General features: G+C 37.9%; 1 protein-coding gene across 4 annotated transcripts in view; it reads right to left on the reverse strand.

Moving 5' to 3' along the window:
- The window catches only part of NAALADL2 (N-acetylated alpha-linked acidic dipeptidase like 2), a 474305-nt gene that overhangs the window by 302246 nt on the left and 152467 nt on the right, over positions 1-19592 (reverse strand). For all 4 annotated transcript variants that reach the window (XM_083363590.1, XM_083363589.1, XM_083363591.1 and 1 more), the window contains exon 4: positions 12260-12410. In XM_083363590.1, coding sequence (XP_083219716.1) covers positions 12260-12410 — 151 coding nt within the window. The remainder of the gene's footprint in view (positions 1-12259; positions 12411-19592) is intronic.

Consider the following 19592-nt stretch of genomic DNA (forward strand, 5'->3'; position numbering starts at 1 on the left):
TGAGCTGTCATAAGTTGACTAGTTCCTGCGGATAAGCCCTGAGCCGGGCCAAAACAGGAATGAAAGAGTTAATTAGCAAGGTCCACTCAAAAAACCTTGACAAATACTTAAACATATATATATATGTATATATATATATATATATATATATATATATATATATATATATATATATATATATATATATATATATATATATATATGTTTCAAATGTTAACTCTTTAGATTACCTTGCTAGGCCCCAAACATGGGGCAAATCTTTATTTCCTGTTTTCAGCCTATCTTGAAGGCTATCGAACAGGCAGTAGTCACACCGGACAATTCCTATATTTGTGTAAATTACTAACAAAGAATTAAAGGGAAACTGAAATGCATTTCTGACTCATTAGTCGTCATCAGCCAGCCATACCCTTCTGAGATTCGAACCATGGGCTGATTGCATATGAGGCAGTGTTATTTGCCTCTAGGCCACAAGGTCTCTCTCGCTCTGTTAGCTTTTTTTCTGCAAGGGAAGATATGTTTCAAATGTTAACTCTTTAGATTACCTTGCTAGGCCCCAAACATGGGGCAAATCTTTATTTCCTGTTTTCAGCCTATCTTGAAGGCTATCGAACAGGCAGTAGTCACACCGGACAATTCCTATATTTGTGTAAATTACTAACAAAGAATTAAAGGGAAACTGAAATGCATTTCTGACTCATTAGTCGTCATCAGCCAGCCATACCCTTCTGAGATTCGAACCATGGGCTGATTGCATATGAGGCAGTGTTATTTGCCTCTAGGCCACAAGGTCTCTCTCGCTCTGTTAGCTTTTTTTCTGCAAGGGAAGATATGTTTCAAATGTTAACTCTTTAGATTACCTTGCTAGGCCCCAAACATGGGGCAAATCTTTATTTCCTGTTTTCAGCCTATCTTGAAGGCTATCGAACAGGCAGTAGTCACACCGGACAATTCCTATATTTGTGTAAATTACTAACAAAGAATTAAAGGGAAACTGAAATGCATTTCTGACTCATTAGTCGTCATCAGCCAGCCATACCCTTCTGAGATTCGAACCATGGGCTGATTGCATATGAGGCAGTGTTATTTGCCTCTAGGCCACAAGGTCTCTCTCGCTCTGTTAGCTTTTTTTCTGCAAGGGAAGATATGTTTCAAATGTTAACTCTTTAGATTACCTTGCTAGGCCCCAAACATGGGGCAAATCTTTATTTCCTGTTTTCAGCCTATCTTGAAGGCTATCGAACAGGCAGTAGTCACACCGGACAATTCCTATATTTGTGTAAATTACTAACAAAGAATTAAAGGGAAACTGAAATGCATTTCTGACTCATTAGTCGTCATCAGCCAGCCATACCCTTCTGAGATTCGAACCATGGGCTGATTGCATATGAGGCAGTGTTATTTGCCTCTAGGCCACAAGGTCTCTCTCGCTCTGTTAGCTTTTTTTCTGCAAGGGAAGATATGTTTCAAATGTTAACTCTTTAGATTACCTTGCTAGGCCCCAAACATGGGGCAAATCTTTATTTCCTGTTTTCAGCCTATCTTGAAGGCTATCGAACAGGCAGTAGTCACACCGGACAATTCCTATATTTGTGTAAATTACTAACAAAGAATTAAAGGGAAACTGAAATGCATTTCTGACTCATTAGTCGTCATCAGCCAGCCATACCCTTCTGAGATTCGAACCATGGGCTGATTGCATATGAGGCAGTGTTATTTGCCTCTAGGCCACAAGGTCTCTCTCGCTCTGTTAGCTTTTTTTTCTGCAAGGGAAGATATGTTTCAAATGTTAACTCTTTAGATTACCTTGCTAGGCCCCAAACATGGGGCAAATCTTTATTTCCTGTTTTCAGCCTATCTTGAAGGCTATCGAACAGGCAGTAGTCACACCGGACAATTCCTATATTTGTGTAAATTACTAACAAAGAATTAAAGGGAAACTGAAATGCATTTCTGACTCATTAGTCGTCATCAGCCAGCCATACCCTTCTGAGATTCGAACCATGGGCTGATTGCATATGAGGCAGTGTTATTTGCCTCTAGGCCACAAGGTCTCTCTCGCTCTGTTAGCTTTTTTTCTGCAAGGGAAGATATGTTTCAAATGTTAACTCTTTAGATTACCTTGCTAGGCCCCAAACATGGGGCAAATCTTTATTTCCTGTTTTCAGCCTATCTTGAAGGCTATCGAACAGGCAGTAGTCACACCGGACAATTCCTATATTTGTGTAAATTACTAACAAAGAATTAAAGGGAAACTGAAATGCATTTCTGACTCATTAGTCGTCATCAGCCAGCCATACCCTTCTGAGATTCGAACCATGGGCTGATTGCATATGAGGCAGTGTTATTTGCCTCTAGGCCACAAGGTCTCTCTCGCTCTGTTAGCTTTTTTTCTGCAAGGGAAGATATGTTTCAAATGTTAACTCTTTAGATTACCTTGCTAGGCCCCAAACATGGGGCAAATCTTTATTTCCTGTTTTCAGCCTATCTTGAAGGCTATCGAACAGGCAGTAGTCACACCGGACAATTCCTATATTTGTGTAAATTACTAACAAAGAATTAAAGGGAAACTGAAATGCATTTCTGACTCATTAGTCGTCATCAGCCAGCCATACCCTTCTGAGATTCGAACCATGGGCTGATTGCATATGAGGCAGTGTTATTTGCCTCTAGGCCACAAGGTCTCTCTCGCTCTGTTAGCTTTTTTTCTGCAAGGGAAGATATGTTTCAAATGTTAACTCTTTAGATTACCTTGCTAGGCCCCAAACATGGGGCAAATCTTTATTTCCTGTTTTCAGCCTATCTTGAAGGCTATCGAACAGGCAGTAGTCACACCGGACAATTCCTATATTTGTGTAAATTACTAACAAAGAATTAAAGGGAAACTGAAATGCATTTCTGACTCATTAGTCGTCATCAGCCAGCCATACCCTTCTGAGATTCGAACCATGGGCTGATTGCATATGAGGCAGTGTTATTTGCCTCTAGGCCACAAGGTCTCTCTCGCTCTGTTAGCTTTTTTTCTGCAAGGGAAGATATGTTTCAAATGTTAACTCTTTAGATTACCTTGCTAGGCCCCAAACATGGGGCAAATCTTTATTTCCTGTTTTCAGCCTATCTTGAAGGCTATCGAACAGGCAGTAGTCACACCGGACAATTCCTATATTTGTGTAAATTACTAACAAAGAATTAAAGGGAAACTGAAATGCATTTCTGACTCATTAGTCGTCATCAGCCAGCCATACCCTTCTGAGATTCGAACCATGGGCTGATTGCATATGAGGCAGTGTTATTTGCCTCTAGGCCACAAGGTCTCTCTCGCTCTGTTAGCTTTTTTTCTGCAAGGGAAGATATGTTTCAAATGTTAACTCTTTAGATTACCTTGCTAGGCCCCAAACATGGGGCAAATCTTTATTTCCTGTTTTCAGCCTATCTTGAAGGCTATCGAACAGGCAGTAGTCACACCGGACAATTCCTATATTTGTGTAAATTACTAACAAAGAATTAAAGGGAAACTGAAATGCATTTCTGACTCATTAGTCGTCATCAGCCAGCCATACCCTTCTGAGATTCGAACCATGGGCTGATTGCATATGAGGCAGTGTTATTTGCCTCTAGGCCACAAGGTCTCTCTCGCTCTGTTAGCTTTTTTTCTGCAAGGGAAGATATGTTTCAAATGTTAACTCTTTAGATTACCTTGCTAGGCCCCAAACATGGGGCAAATCTTTATTTCCTGTTTTCAGCCTATCTTGAAGGCTATCGAACAGGCAGTAGTCACACCGGACAATTCCTATATTTGTGTAAATTACTAACAAAGAATTAAAGGGAAACTGAAATGCATTTCTGACTCATTAGTCGTCATCAGCCAGCCATACCCTTCTGAGATTCTTCCCTTGCAGAAAAAAAGCTAACAGAGCGAGAGAGACCTTGTGGCCTAGAGGCAAATAACACTGCCTCATATGCAATCAGCCCATGGTTCGAATCTCAGAAGGGTATGGCTGGCTGATGACGACTAATGAGTCAGAAATGCATTTCAGTTTCCCTTTAATTCTTTGTTAGTAATTTACACAAATATAGGAATTGTCCGGTGTGACTACTGCCTGTTCGATAGCCTTCAAGATAGGCTGAAAACAGGAAATAAAGATTTGCCCCATGTTTGGGGCCTAGCAAGGTAATCTAAAGAGTTAACATTTGAAACATATCTTCCCTTGCAGAAAAAAAGCTAACAGAGCGAGAGAGACCTTGTGGCCTAGAGGCAAATAACACTGCCTCATATGCAATCAGCCCATGGTTCGAATCTCAGAAGGGTATGGCTGGCTGATGACGACTAATGAGTCAGAAATGCATTTCAGTTTCCCTTTAATTCTTTGTTAGTAATTTACACAAATATAGGAATTGTCCGGTGTGACTACTGCCTGTTCGATAGCCTTCAAGATAGGCTGAAAACAGGAAATAAAGATTTGCCCCATGTTTGGGGCCTAGCAAGGTAATCTAAAGAGTTAACATTTGAAACATATCTTCCCTTGCAGAAAAAAAGCTAACAGAGCGAGAGAGACCTTGTGGCCTAGAGGCAAATAACACTGCCTCATATGCAATCAGCCCATGGTTCGAATCTCAGAAGGGTATGGCTGGCTGATGACGACTAATGAGTCAGAAATGCATTTCAGTTTCCCTTTAATTCTTTGTTAGTAATTTACACAAATATAGGAATTGTCCGGTGTGACTACTGCCTGTTCGATAGCCTTCAAGATAGGCTGAAAACAGGAAATAAAGATTTGCCCCATGTTTGGGGCCTAGCAAGGTAATCTAAAGAGTTAACATTTGAAACATATCTTCCCTTGCAGAAAAAAAGCTAACAGAGCGAGAGAGACCTTGTGGCCTAGAGGCAAATAACACTGCCTCATATGCAATCAGCCCATGGTTCGAATCTCAGAAGGGTATGGCTGGCTGATGACGACTAATGAGTCAGAAATGCATTTCAGTTTCCCTTTAATTCTTTGTTAGTAATTTACACAAATATAGGAATTGTCCGGTGTGACTACTGCCTGTTCGATAGCCTTCAAGATAGGCTGAAAACAGGAAATAAAGATTTGCCCCATGTTTGGGGCCTAGCAAGGTAATCTAAAGAGTTAACATTTGAAACATATCTTCCCTTGCAGAAAAAAAGCTAACAGAGCGAGAGAGACCTTGTGGCCTAGAGGCAAATAACACTGCCTCATATGCAATCAGCCCATGGTTCGAATCTCAGAAGGGTATGGCTGGCTGATGACGACTAATGAGTCAGAAATGCATTTCAGTTTCCCTTTAATTCTTTGTTAGTAATTTACACAAATATAGGAATTGTCCGGTGTGACTACTGCCTGTTCGATAGCCTTCAAGATAGGCTGAAAACAGGAAATAAAGATTTGCCCCATGTTTGGGGCCTAGCAAGGTAATCTAAAGAGTTAACATTTGAAACATATCTTCCCTTGCAGAAAAAAAGCTAACAGAGCGAGAGAGACCTTGTGGCCTAGAGGCAAATAACACTGCCTCATATGCAATCAGCCCATGGTTCGAATCTCAGAAGGGTATGGCTGGCTGATGACGACTAATGAGTCAGAAATGCATTTCAGTTTCCCTTTAATTCTTTGTTAGTAATTTACACAAATATAGGAATTGTCCGGTGTGACTACTGCCTGTTCGATAGCCTTCAAGATAGGCTGAAAACAGGAAATAAAGATTTGCCCCATGTTTGGGGCCTAGCAAGGTAATCTAAAGAGTTAACATTTGAAACATATCTTCCCTTGCAGAAAAAAAGCTAACAGAGCGAGAGAGACCTTGTGGCCTAGAGGCAAATAACACTGCCTCATATGCAATCAGCCCATGGTTCGAATCTCAGAAGGGTATGGCTGGCTGATGACGACTAATGAGTCAGAAATGCATTTCAGTTTCCCTTTAATTCTTTGTTAGTAATTTACACATATATATATATATATATATATATATATATATCCATGTGTGGTGGAATATAGTCTAGAGAAGGACGCGGTGGCTCATTGGGTTAGGCCGCTGAGCTTGTCGATCAGGTCAGCAGTTTGGCGGGTCGAATCCCGAGTGCCACGTAACAGACTGAGTGCCTGTTACTCATCCTAGCTTCTGCCAACGTAGCAGTTTGAAAGCACATAAAAATGGAAGTAGAAAAATAGGGACCACTACGGTGGGAAGGTAACAGCGTTCCATGCGCCTTTGGTGTCTAGTCATGTTGACCATGTGACCACGGAGACGTCCTCGGACAAGCGCTGGCTCTTCGGCTTTGAAACGGAGATGAGCACCAGGCCCTAGAGTTGGAAACGACTAGCATGCATGTGCGGAGGAACCTTTACCTTTACCTTTATAGTCTAGAGTCTCATTAGGCAGAAACTCCTTCCCAGAGAGCAAAAAGGGAGTAGAACCTGGAATGTCTGGTAGACAGGAAGAGGGAAAATATGACCCATCCCTATCAGTTCACAGAGAATATCTATAGTTATGCAGATAGTTGCTTTAGTCTGGCAAGATTCTGTCAGTAGGAAAACAATAATGAAGAAAGTACTCAGAACTCCATGTGTTGTGTCAAGGTGATGATTTAATAGCTAACCAGCTGATGTAATGTATGATGTAATGATGGGAATGAATCAGCAGGGTCTGTGTCTCTTTAAGAGCAAGCAGGATCTGTGTCTCTTTAAAAGTTTTATATAAAAGGAAAGGCTCTGCAGATTTGTTCTCTCTCTTCTGTTTTCCTGCTGTAACTGCGTGTTAGATCCTGCTGTATTAACATGTGTATGTATATTGTTCCTGATGTATGATATTGTAGATAAACCACCATTTAATATAGACCACTGTTTACTGTGTTTACTCCTGGGTTATCTTGTGCAATAAGACTGTGTATGCTCTGACATGTTGTACTTGGTTTGTGGGGCCTGATAGAAATAAACTATATTTTTCACACAGTCCCATGCAGGTACACCATACCTACACATCATGTTCGCCACTCTTTAATTTTCTTTCCTTCAAAAAAAAAATCTACCTGGAATCTATGGTATCCCCTCACAAGCCTTCATGAGAAAGTCAGCACATCACATCTAGGTCTTGAACCAACATTTCACGGGCTCGCTGTAAGCATTTTCAATTAACTTTATGTTTCATAGAGGATACATAAAGCACTGCAGAGTTGAGCAAAACGATAAACAGCAACCCATTTTTCAAACGTCCCTGTGAAATAAGCAAGAATTAAGCTGGCGAATGTTACATTTACTTCCGTCACTCTTCAGGGCAATACTAGAAACACTAGGTCAGGTAGTCTGAGATGCTGAGAAATTGCTCAATTCCATCCCACTGAGCTGTCACGGCATTTCATGCTGTGAATAGCTAACACCCATCCATGACGAGGAGGCAAATTCTTCTAGTTTGCTTGCTTTCCTTATGCCATTCCAGTCATGTCGCGTCACAGTACTGTCACTTCAGCTGATTTAGTGACAATTCAAGAAAAGGTTTTCAGGGTCTGGCCACACCACTGCAGCAAATGTTCTTGATAGTACCTTGTTACAATTTCACAGTTTGATCCTTACTGTTTTTCCCCCCTCCTTGTAGAGCTAGAAGGCAAAAAAAGATGCTGTGAAACACTTTTTGCATTGTAATTTGTGATCTTGTATGCTGCATCTTTACAATACTCTGCATCAACTAGTGTCTTAACTCTTCACCTATAGATTTCAGCTATACCTCCACCAAGGAACAATAAATATTCAGCAAACCCTATTCTCTTTTAGCATTGATGATGTTACCTAGTCGGGCAATGAAATGTCTGCAGAAAAACAAGCATGCTTGGAGAGTGCCAAGGACTCCAGTTTTTAACCCTCATCTAATATATTCCCTTGTATGGGTGCCACATATGGGCATCAAACACTTCAGAGGGCATGCAAATGGAAGAATAACCCTAGAAATAAGGAGGAATTTTCTGACAGTGAGAACAATTAAACAATGGAATAGCTTGACTTCCAGAGTTGTGGGTGCTCCACCACTGGAGGTTTTCCAAAAACAGACTGGACATCCGTTTGACAGGGATGATACAAAGCTGCCTGCCTTGAGCAGGAGGTCAGACTAGAAGATCTCCCATGTCCCTTTCAGCCCTATGATTCCATGTTCTATGCTCTAAATTTGCATGCAGACAAAGCTCCATCAAGAAATAATAAACAAAGAGCAAAACTCATTTCCTTCAGCCACTGAACACATTATTTAGTCAGGTAATAAATACCTGCATGAAAACAACCAAGTTCAGAGAACACCAAGGAGAAGCCATCTGGTTTTTTGTTTTTGTTGTTTTTGTTTTTAAATCCTGTTATTTTCACATACTGTATCTTTAGTCAAACTTCTGTTTCATTCCTGTTCTACATTCATTTACACAGTGAAATAAAAGATCTTCCCAAATTGAGATGTTTAGTTAGGTTGCTATCAACTTAAATGTTGCTTCTGAGGTTGCATGTCAAAATGCCATCCATCTCAACTTATCTGCCCGGACAAAATATAGCACCCCCAAAGACATTTCAACACTATTTCTGAACTGGTAAATCCACTTTATTTATTTATTTTTGCATTTATTCTCTTTCTGTCTATGAAGATTCTCAGTCATCCAGGTCATGGTTGTCTGAAAGATGCTTTTTCAAAAGGCAACTGGATTTTCTTTGAAGATGTTTCGCTTCTCATCTAAGAAGCTTCATCGGTTCTGGAAGGACGGTGGGGGAATGGAAGGATTATTCTCTTTTTTTTTTACTTCCTTCAAATTTCCCATAGTATCTTTTTCTAGTAGATCATACAGTCACATCACATGCCCAAGATTAACTGCTTGCTAATCTTTGCCTCAGAGGAACAATCACTCTTTACTTCATACGAGTTCGACTAATGGGTGCTTTTGGAATCCATGGTACTATTAATAACTGTCTTTGAATCCATAATTTAAAGATATATTCCTTCCTTCTTTTACTCCTTCTGAATGTCTAGCTTTGATCACCATACATCACTATAGGCAATGCTACTTCTTCAGCTGTTCCAGTATTTATTGTCATAAAAATATATTTATTTTTTCAAGCTCTTTTCCAAGTACCAAATGCTTAGTACTAGTGTCTAGTACTAGCAGTGATGATGTTATCTACTTTGGGTAATGAAACATCTGCATGGAAACAACCAAGCTCAAGAGAGCACCAAGGATCCTTCCCCCCCCCCAAAGTTTGACGTTCTTTTCTTCCCTAGAATTAAAGCCCTCCTCAATTCCTCCAGAATCTTGCCCTCTTATCTACTCTTGAGACCAAGACAATAAATTATTATTTTCACTTATTTGCCATCAACAATAAATTCACTAAGAATGGTCTTTTCAATATTTTCACTTTTTTCGTGTTTTGAATCTTGAGTTTTCTTCACTTTGATTAATAGTGGCATTGTCTGCATCCTGTATGTCAAATTATTAATTTGAACTGCCTATTTTAAAATACACATTTTAAAAATGTAGCTTTAAGTACATTAATAATTAATACATGCACTGCCAATTATACATGGGAATAGTTTTATTTCTTTTGACCACGATCAACTGTGAATTCACGAACTATTAACTTCCTCTTCTCAATATTTAGCATTCAGTCAGAAAATTCACATTCCCTTTGGACTTCCACAATGAGCTCTTCTAAGTTTTCTTTACCTTCATCTAAGAGATTAGAGTCAGCTGTATAACTCAGATTGTGAGTGTCTGAAGAACATATTTTAAAATATGTGGTTTTTAAAATTGTAACTTTAAACACGTATGAATGCAGGTACTATTAATTATGTATTGGAAAGAACATATGAGGTGCAAGCCACTTGATTGTTTCATTTTGGAAAGGCATCTTCTGCTGTTGAGGAAGGCATCTTTCTACTGCTGTCCTTTTCTATCACTATCATAATGTTTTGGGCAGAAGTCCCAATTCCACTAGAACAGTGTTTCTTAACCTTGGCAACTTTAAGATATGTGAACTTGAATTCCCAGAATTCCCCAGTTAACCTAGGTGGCTGGAGAATTCTCAGAGTTCAAGTCCATGTATCTTAAATTTGCCATTATTGAGAAACATTACTCCAGAACAATTTTAAGGGCATGCAAGGCTAAGACAAAGGAGAAAAGTTGCAGAAAATCATGTCATATATCACAATAGAATCCACCTATGAAGTTAGCTATCTTTATATTGCTGATACCTGTGTTACAACATTCAAAACTGTACAACACCAAGTCAATCATTTAAGTTCTGGCCCATATATTAGTCTACATTTTAGTGTATAATTAAAAAAAAACCAATAAAACAACTAACATTATTATGATAAGTCTATCTTGATTGGCCTGGCTGAAAAGGAATGTTGCCTGAGGAAGGGGTCAAATGCGTCATCAGCCATGAATCCCTGTACACCCATAAGAGATCAAATTCCAGCCCACCTTGAATGCCTCCTTAATTCCTGCTCATTTCCCTTGACAGTTAGTAGTTCAGATTCTTGTAGAGAGGTTAAGCTTTAAATCTTTATACTCATTTGAACTGCCTGAATCTCCTCTATTTCCCTAGCACTTGACAATATCTTCACAGAAACTCACAAAAGATGCCACCTTAAAGACACATTTCACAGATTGCATTCACCACCCATACCAACATTCAATATTCCTTAGAAAGACATATTTCTATCCAAGGAGGATCTAGGAAGGTGTCTCACCTTCATACTACAAGGTTGTTTTTTTTAATGCACATTCAGTATTTGCATGGCAGATGTTGAGTCATGACGGCACATGGGTGGTTTCATCATTTGCTTCCTTGACTCTTCCCTGCAGACATTTTGAGATCATGAACAATAACAGTAGCTCTACCAAGTTCTTCTGTAAAGCATTTTGCCAATAATTTACCAGCAAAACAGTCAATACGTAAAAGTGATATCTTCATCTCTAGTGGCAAAGAGCTACATTACAACCTGCTACCTGTCCTTTTCAATTAACTACAACTGTAAAAAGATGGCTGAATGTTTTCCAAGTCTCAATCCAGGGATAATCCATGATGATGTTTTCCATGCAGCTAAAGTTAGACAAGAAAGAGCTCTACCATGAAATCCATAGACAAAGAGGTTGTTTTGTTTCACAAAAACAAAGCCTTATCATAGTGTACTATGTATGAAATTGTCTCATGTATCTGAACTGCAGCAGATAGATTCTTTCAGAAACTGAGAGAAATGGAGAGTAATATTACTTTTGAAGCTTTTGTTTCTAGTAATATGGAACCACAGTGGACATTCAGACTCTCAGTTTTGTAGCAAGGAAAAGGCAGTGTGGAAATAATTTACTTATTGGAGAAGACATATCTGGCCAAATCTTCTTCATAACTTTCAGTATGGAGGAACATCTGCTTTTAAAGAATGAAACAAAAATATCATTTTTTCCAGTTTCAATTTGGTTTGGAATGACTTGTGCTACAGTCTACATTTCTTTAAAGACTGCATTACCATATGTTTTCATATATGTTTCTACAGTCCTTCAGTTGGCAGAATATGGGAAATATAATTAGGACTCGTGTAAATTTCTGCTTTAGTTGCTTTGGAATGCTTTACACAGAAGTCTAAAAAAAAAGAGATTGGTTGTTTTCATGAATCACACAGAACATGTTACATTCATGAAAAGTCCAAAACTTCTCTAAATCATGCTTAAAATAATTTAAACCCTAACAATTTTGATTTATGTCATTCAAAGTCTGCCTAGGTCTATGATACACATTGTCCTGAGAAGCATGGTGAAGGAATAACATAGAAATGATCCTTGGCTCCATTTGTTGAAAAAAGGTATAGTTTATTAGAGATCAAGCATATTTCAATATTGCAAAGCTAGAACTGAGAATCATGTGCCAAAATCCCTAGCTTCTACTCCCCCACTTAACTGTCTCTCACTGCCCATTCTGTGTAACCAATCAGATTCGAGCAAGTTGTTTTCATAACGGTTAGTCCAAGCACAGTATGGTATGCAACTCCCTCCTCCTTCCAGCTGAGTGACCTTGAGGCAGCATCTCGAGAAGACACAAAACTTACTTTTATTTTCCCAAGCAATTAAGCACGAGCGAGCACAAGGTGGCAGCTGACACAGACAGTTATGGATAGCAGAACCCTTATATCACTTTTGCTTTATGCTTTCAACTAACCATTTTTGCAATAAAGAGCTTACTGTTTATTTCATGTAAAAAAGTACTCTCAGAAAAGCACTCACCAACACTTGAATATCCAGGTGTCGAAGGATCACCACCACTGTTCAATGACACCATAAAGGCTTTGTTGCTCAGGTTTTGAAACTTTGGTAAGTGGCAAGGGTCAATGTAAAGAAGAGCCCCTTTGAAACCTGCCTCTTCTAGCAGTGAAAGCTGAAAAAGCATAAAAGTAAAAAGGGGAAATCAGAAATATCTTCTCATGTTTTTTCTCTTTGCCTTCTTCCCTAAGTGCCAAAAACTTGCAAAACGTTGCCATTGAAAGAGTTTGAGCACATTGGTAAACAGTCATATTTATGGTTAAATCCAAAGGCCATATGCATTTTAGATTCATAATCAAAATTATAATCACCCCAACACCCATTATTCAGTATCTCTCTGCTATAATTATTAGGAATAGTATGCTTGACCACGTGTTAGAAAATAGATATAGCTATCAAGCTGCTTCACTCTACTATAATGTATTTGCTTGTGCGTGTTTGTGTATTTAAATATTTTTAGGGGGGGAAAGCATCCACAAGCCAAACAAAGATAAAGCATAGTTTGAACACTTTTCAGTGGCTCTCAAAAGTTCACTGGTACATTAACTCTTCCAGGAAACAAGCCAGAATCCTAAGATAGTTACAGAAGCTAAATGCACTCTTCTAGCAGTTTACTTTGACACCAAATAAACCAATGCAACCCAATACCTTGGATCAAACATTCCCCTTACACATAAAATGGTCATGAGCAAAGGTCATGTAAATTGATTATTGGTATGAGCTGGAGATGAAAATAACTTTTTTTATTTCTTTTTATATGCATTTCAAGTCACCTTACTGGTGAGAGAAGCAGCATGCAAATTAATTAATTAATTTAATCAATAATTTTTTAGGTCTGGCATATGAAGAAAATGGTGAGGGAGCACCTGTCCAGCCTAGACGAGTTCAAATCACCAGGACCAGATGGATTACATCCCAAGGTTCTCAAGGAACTGGCAGATGTGATCTCAGAACCACTGAACTATATTTTCCAAAGATCCTGGAGCACTGGGGAACTACCAGAGGACCGGGAAAGAGCTGATGTAGTTCCCAAGATCACGTGAAGTACTAATACCACTTTACAATGCCTTGGTAAGGCCACACGTGGAATACTGCATCCAGTTTTGGTCACCACGATGTAAAAAGATGTTGAGACTCTAGAAAGAGTACAGAGAAGAGCAACAAAGATGATTAGAGGTCTGAAGGCTAAAATATATAAGGAATGGCTGCTGGAATTGGTTATGTCTAGTTTAATGAAGAGAACGACTAGGGATGATATGATAGCAGTGTTCCAATATCTCAGGGGCTGCCCAAAAGAAGAGGGAGTCAAGCTATTCTCCAAAGTGCCTGAAGGCAGGACAAGAAGCAATGGATGGAAACTAATCAGGGAGAGAAGCAACTTAGAACTAAGGAGAAACGTCCTGACAGAACAATTAACCAGTGGAACAACCTGCCTCCAGAAGTGGTGAATGCTCCAACACTGGAAGTTTTTAAGAAGAAACTGGACAGCCATTTTTCTGAAATGGTATAGGGTTTCCTGCCTGAGCAGGGATTTGGATTAGATGACCTCCAAGGTACCTTCCAACTTTACTATTATAATAATGATTAAGATCGGCAGCATATAAATTTAATAAATAAATAAGTAAACAGTTATCACAACTTTTAAAGAGTATCTTTGAAATATGGGGACAAGGTTGCTTTATATATAATAATGCAATGTAATATAATAAATACAATATAATAAATATAACCTAACACCAGTATAATATAATAAATACAATATAACAAATATAACATAATACCAATATAATATCCCTAAATAAATAATATAATATAATAATATAATATAATATAATATAATATAATATAATATAATATAATATAATATAATATAATATAATATAATATAATATAATATAATATAATATAATATAATATAATATAATATAATATAATAATATAATATAATATAATATAATATAATATAATATAATATAATATAATATAATATAATATAATATAATATAATATAATATAATATAATATAATATAATATAATATAATATAATATAATATAATATAATAATATAATATAATATAATAATATAATATAATGATATGATATGATATAATATAATATAATAATATAATATAATATAATATAATATAATATAATATAATATAATATAATATAATATAATATAATATAATATAATATAATATAATATAATATAATATAATATAATATAATATAATATAATATAATATAATATATTAAAAGGTAATAAATAATACAATAAGCAAAACATATATTCAGTTCCTTTTTATATAGTTTTCCTTTGTTTTGCCTTCCTTAGTAAACTTCAGGAACTAAGAAACAGAGAATATAACCTGCTGTTCTGTTATTACACAATCCATTTAAAGAAGAAGGTGTTCAATTGCTAAAATTACTACATGGCCTTAAAAGACAAATCCTGTATCTTGGCAACAAACACTGCAGCATTCCTTCAAACTTATGTGCCCAGTCCTATAAATTTGCCTGATGCACTTTTATGTTAACTAAAGGAAAAAAAAAATTCCTATCCAACTAATTTAAACTCCTTATGGACTGGGAACTTGCAGCCAAATTTCCAGAATCTATTTGTACGTTGAAATAATTGCCGTTTTCTGCTGTTTCTGGAAGATGCTCCATGCTTATTATTTGGAAGTTCAGAGAGAAATGACTGTTAGTCATAAAAATTATTAATGTATGGGATTCACTCCCACAAGAACCATTTATTTAAAGGATAAAATAGAATAGGCCAGTAATAGAAAGGGAAATAGGTTGGGTTTTGTTGTGGTTGTTGTTGTTGTTGTTTTTACTTGTATCACCTTTACCTGAATTTTCAATGGCTTCAGAGAATGGAAAACCATCATCATATTTTATTTCTAGAAATGTCTTGCTTGGGATTAAAATTAAGGCCAAACCCTGTAAACTAATAAGTTAACTCTTTTTCTTGTGCATACATCCTGTGTGAACACATACTAAAAGCTTTATAGTAAGAATCAGTGAAATGACAATGTTGATAATATAATCAGTTTATATTTCACTGTTCATTTCTCCAGTGTTGTTATCAAGTGGTTCCTAAGAGATGGGAACAACCAAACTCCTATTGACCCTTTAGGTTGATATGGGCATGACTAACCCTAACCCTAACCCAGGGGTAGGCAACCTCGGCTCTTTTATGACTCATGGACTTCAACTCCCAGAATTCCTGAGTCAGCTGACTCAGGAATTCTGGGAGTTGAAGTCCATGAGTCATAAAAGAGCCGAGGTTGCCTACCCCTGCCCTAACCCCTCCATGCCTGCAAGTCTTCCAAACTATTTAGCTTTAGGCAGAAGAAAGTTAATTCACAAGCTTTCCCTCCACAACTTTCCCTTCACAAGCCAATCCTCATTCAGATAACTGCTGATCTCTGATTCAGAAAACTGGATCAACTCATTAGCAGTTGAGAGTTGGAGGTGGCAAAGATATGGCATGAGGAAGTACGGGAGGCATAATATAATAGTAAAGTTGGAAGGGAAGTTGGAGGTCATCTAGTCCAACCTCTCCTCAGGCAGGAAACCCTATACCATTTCAGACAAATGGCTGTCCAGTCTCTTCTTAAAAACTTCTAGTGTTGGAGCATTCACAGCTTCTGGAGACAATTCCAGCAGCCATTCCTTATATGTTTTAGTCTCCAGTTCCCTAATCATCTTTGTTGGTCTTCTCTGTACCCTTTCTAGAGTCTCAACATCTTTTTTACATCATGGTGACCAAAACTGGATGCAGTATTCCAAGTGTGGCCTTACCAAGGCATTGTAAAGTGGTATTAATACTTCACGTAATCTTGATTCTACTCCTCTGTTAATGCAGCCTAGCACTGTGTTGGCTTTTTTGGCAGCTGCAGCACACTGCTGGCTAAATATTTAAGTGATTGTCCACTAGGTTTTCGAGATCCCTCTCACAGTTACTACTATTGAGCAAGGTACCCCCTATACTATACCTATACATTTGGTTTTTCTTGCCTAAATGTAGGACCTTACTTTTTTCACCACTGAATTTTGTTTTGTTAGATAGCGTTCAGTGTTCATGTCTGTCCAGATCCTCCTGTATATTAAGCCTGTCTTCTAGAGTGTTGGCTATTCCTGCCAGCTTGGTGTCGTCTGCAAATTTGATGGGTTCCTCATCTATCCCCTCGTCCAAATCTTTGATGAAGATGTTGAAGAGCACTGGGCCCAGAACAGAGCCCTGGGGCACCCCGCTACACACTTCCCACCATGTAGATGTGGTTCCATTGAAGACCACATGCTGAGTATGGCCGGTCTACCAGCTACGAATCCATCTAGTGGTGATGCTGTCTAACCCACATTTTTCTATCGTATCAAGTAGTAGTTTGTGATCTACTTTATCAAATGCCCTCTGTAATTTCCTCGATCCATTTTTTTCCCCTTTTTTGAAGATGGGAACTACATCAGCTCTTTTCCAGTCCTCTGGTAGTTCCCCAGTGCTCCAGGATCTTTGAAAAATATAGTTCAGTGTTTCTGAGATCACGTCTCCCAGTTCCTTGAGAACCTTGGGGTGTAATCCATCTGGTCCTGGTGATTTGAACTCGTCTAGGCTGGACAGGTGATCACTTACCATTTTTTTGCCTATCTTAACTTGTGTTTCTATTCCCTTTTTTATGGCACTATTTTTGATAGGTTGGTCTGTTTTTTCCCTTTGTGTAAAGACAGACACAAAAAAACAAGTTAAATAGTTCTGCTTTCTCCCTGTTGCTTGTCACCTTCTTGCCACTTTCCCCCACTAATGGATCAATCATTTCCTTCAATTTTTTCTTGTTTTTTACATGTTGAAAGAAGCTTTTTTTTGGTTGTTATTTTTGACTTTGGTTGCAAAAAGTTGGTTTTCTCTACAGTGCTTCCTTTTGCAACTTTCTATAACATCTCTTGTTCAGGCTGCTTTTGAATAAAGTTCAGCACATTCTGGAATTGTGCTAAACCTATATCCAAAAGAAACTTGACTGTGGATTGAGAGTTTAGCATGATTGCAGAGTATTGTTATTCCAAAGTCTGAAAAAAGCACTATTGAGAAATAATGCTAAATTCATGTCCCAAAACAGCCTAATGACAACAGGAGTAAATCAACTGATGTCCCACCCAAATACAATCATGCAAAACAGTTGTAAAAACGAGAACAGGTTTTGATGGGCAACTAAAGTTATCCAGACTAACCGTTTATACTTTCCGGACTCAGCTAAACTCCCATCAAGGGAAATTAATTGTGAGTAACTGGAGAAAGCAATTATGTTGGGAAGAGTTAGTGGTAAAAAGGAAACCAGGCTGCCAAAGAACCCAGTGGCTGGACACTATCAAAGATGACACCAGCAAAAGCATAGAAAAACTCAAAGAAACAATGCAAAATCGGAAGATCTGGAGAGATCTGGCCCATAGAATCGACAAGAGTTAGACATTACTGAATTATCAATTGTGAGTAGTTTATTTCCAGTTGGTGATGTTTGTGGAAAGAGAGGGTAATGAAAATGGGGAAATCAATCAATTCTGATCCTTAAAATCCCTTGTACAATATAAATAAGAACAACAACATTTGTTGATATGATGCCTTGGGTAATAAAGACTCTCCAGTGGGAGCAGTAAATGTTATGCTGATATACTTACCTGCCAGCTCAAGGAATGGTGGACAGCACTAGATCGGCAACACATTATCAAATATCAACAATGTCAAAGTTACACTATGCTATTTACTATGCTACTATTTTAAGAAGCTGCTATTGTTTTGAACCAGGGTTTATATTTTGAGAGTTACACTTGAATGCCCTTCTGATAATAGTGAAGAGACTCAGAAGTCATTTGGATGACCTAACTTTCCCAGACAATGGATGAGATATACTGCTCAAAAAAATAAAGGGAACACAAGATAAGACATCCTACTATTAAATACAGTACATTGTGTTGTTTAATTATTCCCTTTATTTTTTTGAGCAGTATACTTGTAGTGCAGGAAGATATGACCAACTGCTTTGCCAGCAGCTGACATGTGAAGACATATTAAATGTTATAGTTTAAAGAGCCAACATCTGAAACATGTCCGCATATTGTCTAATGCTGAATAACTCAGCACACATAAAGGAATCTAACTCTGCTTTTCAAGTCAGAGGTCTTTCTTCTCAAGTGGAAGCTGTTTTGAAAGACCAACAGAATATAGTAGTCCTATAGGTATTTTACCACTCTCTTCTAATCTGACACCTATACAGAAAACAAAACTATTTTGTAGGCTATTTTAGTCAATAAGATTCATTGTTCAGACATACTGTATGATCATTCTCCTAGGAGTAATGCTAGGTATACATAGCCAATAATTTGATTTGTTTTTGAGGAAAAGCCAAGCTGATTAATCTATAAATTCTATTTTCTGTGTGATAGGAGAAAATGTTAAGTTTTAAATTACAAGTATAACTGTGCCTTGAGTCACGGGCTATTGACACTTGAGCCAGGCTTTCCATTGTCCATTCCCAAATTTTGCATCTAATTTTTTTTTCTCCCAGTATTGCCAAAATCAGCCATTCTTTAGGAATCAGTGTTGTCATTCTATCTACATCTCTGACCATTACACATGCTCTGAACCAAATAAAGGTAAAGGTTTCCCATGTCCAATCATGTCTGACTCTAGGGCATGGTGCTCATCTCCATTTTTTTAGCCAAGGGAGAAACAGTTGGCCAAAGACATTTCCATGGTCATGTGGCCAGCATGACTATACACCAAAGCATATGGAGCACTGTTACCTTGCCACTGAAATGGTACCTATTTATCTACTCGCATTTGCATACTTTCGAACTGCTAGGCTGTCAGGAGCGGGGGCAAGTAATGGGAGCTTACCCCCTTGCACTTATCCCAGTCTTGAACTCAGGTTGTCAGCTTTCCAACTGACAAGCTCAGCATCTTTAACAAATGAGCCATCTTGTCCCCTCTGAACCAAATAGAAGACACTTCTTTTTCATATTCTCTGCAATCTAAAAATGTCACTACTAGTGTTTGAACTTCCAAAATTCTCCAACAAGGCATGCTAGCAGGGGAATTCTGGGAGTTGAATCTGCACATCTTAAAGTTCCCAAAATTGAGAAACACTTGTCACATCTATAATTATATGGCAGTGATATTGAGACCTGCTGTGATTTAAGCCTTTTTTATGTTTTGTGGGGGAAAAAATCATTACTAAGAGAAAATATGGGCACATAACTGAATCTACTCTCTCAACTTTCTGGTGCTTATAATAAAGG

Source organism: Vipera ursinii, assembly GCF_947247035.1.
Source record: "Vipera ursinii genome assembly, chromosome: 5".
Classification (NCBI taxonomy): domain Eukaryota; kingdom Metazoa; phylum Chordata; class Lepidosauria; order Squamata; family Viperidae; genus Vipera; species Vipera ursinii.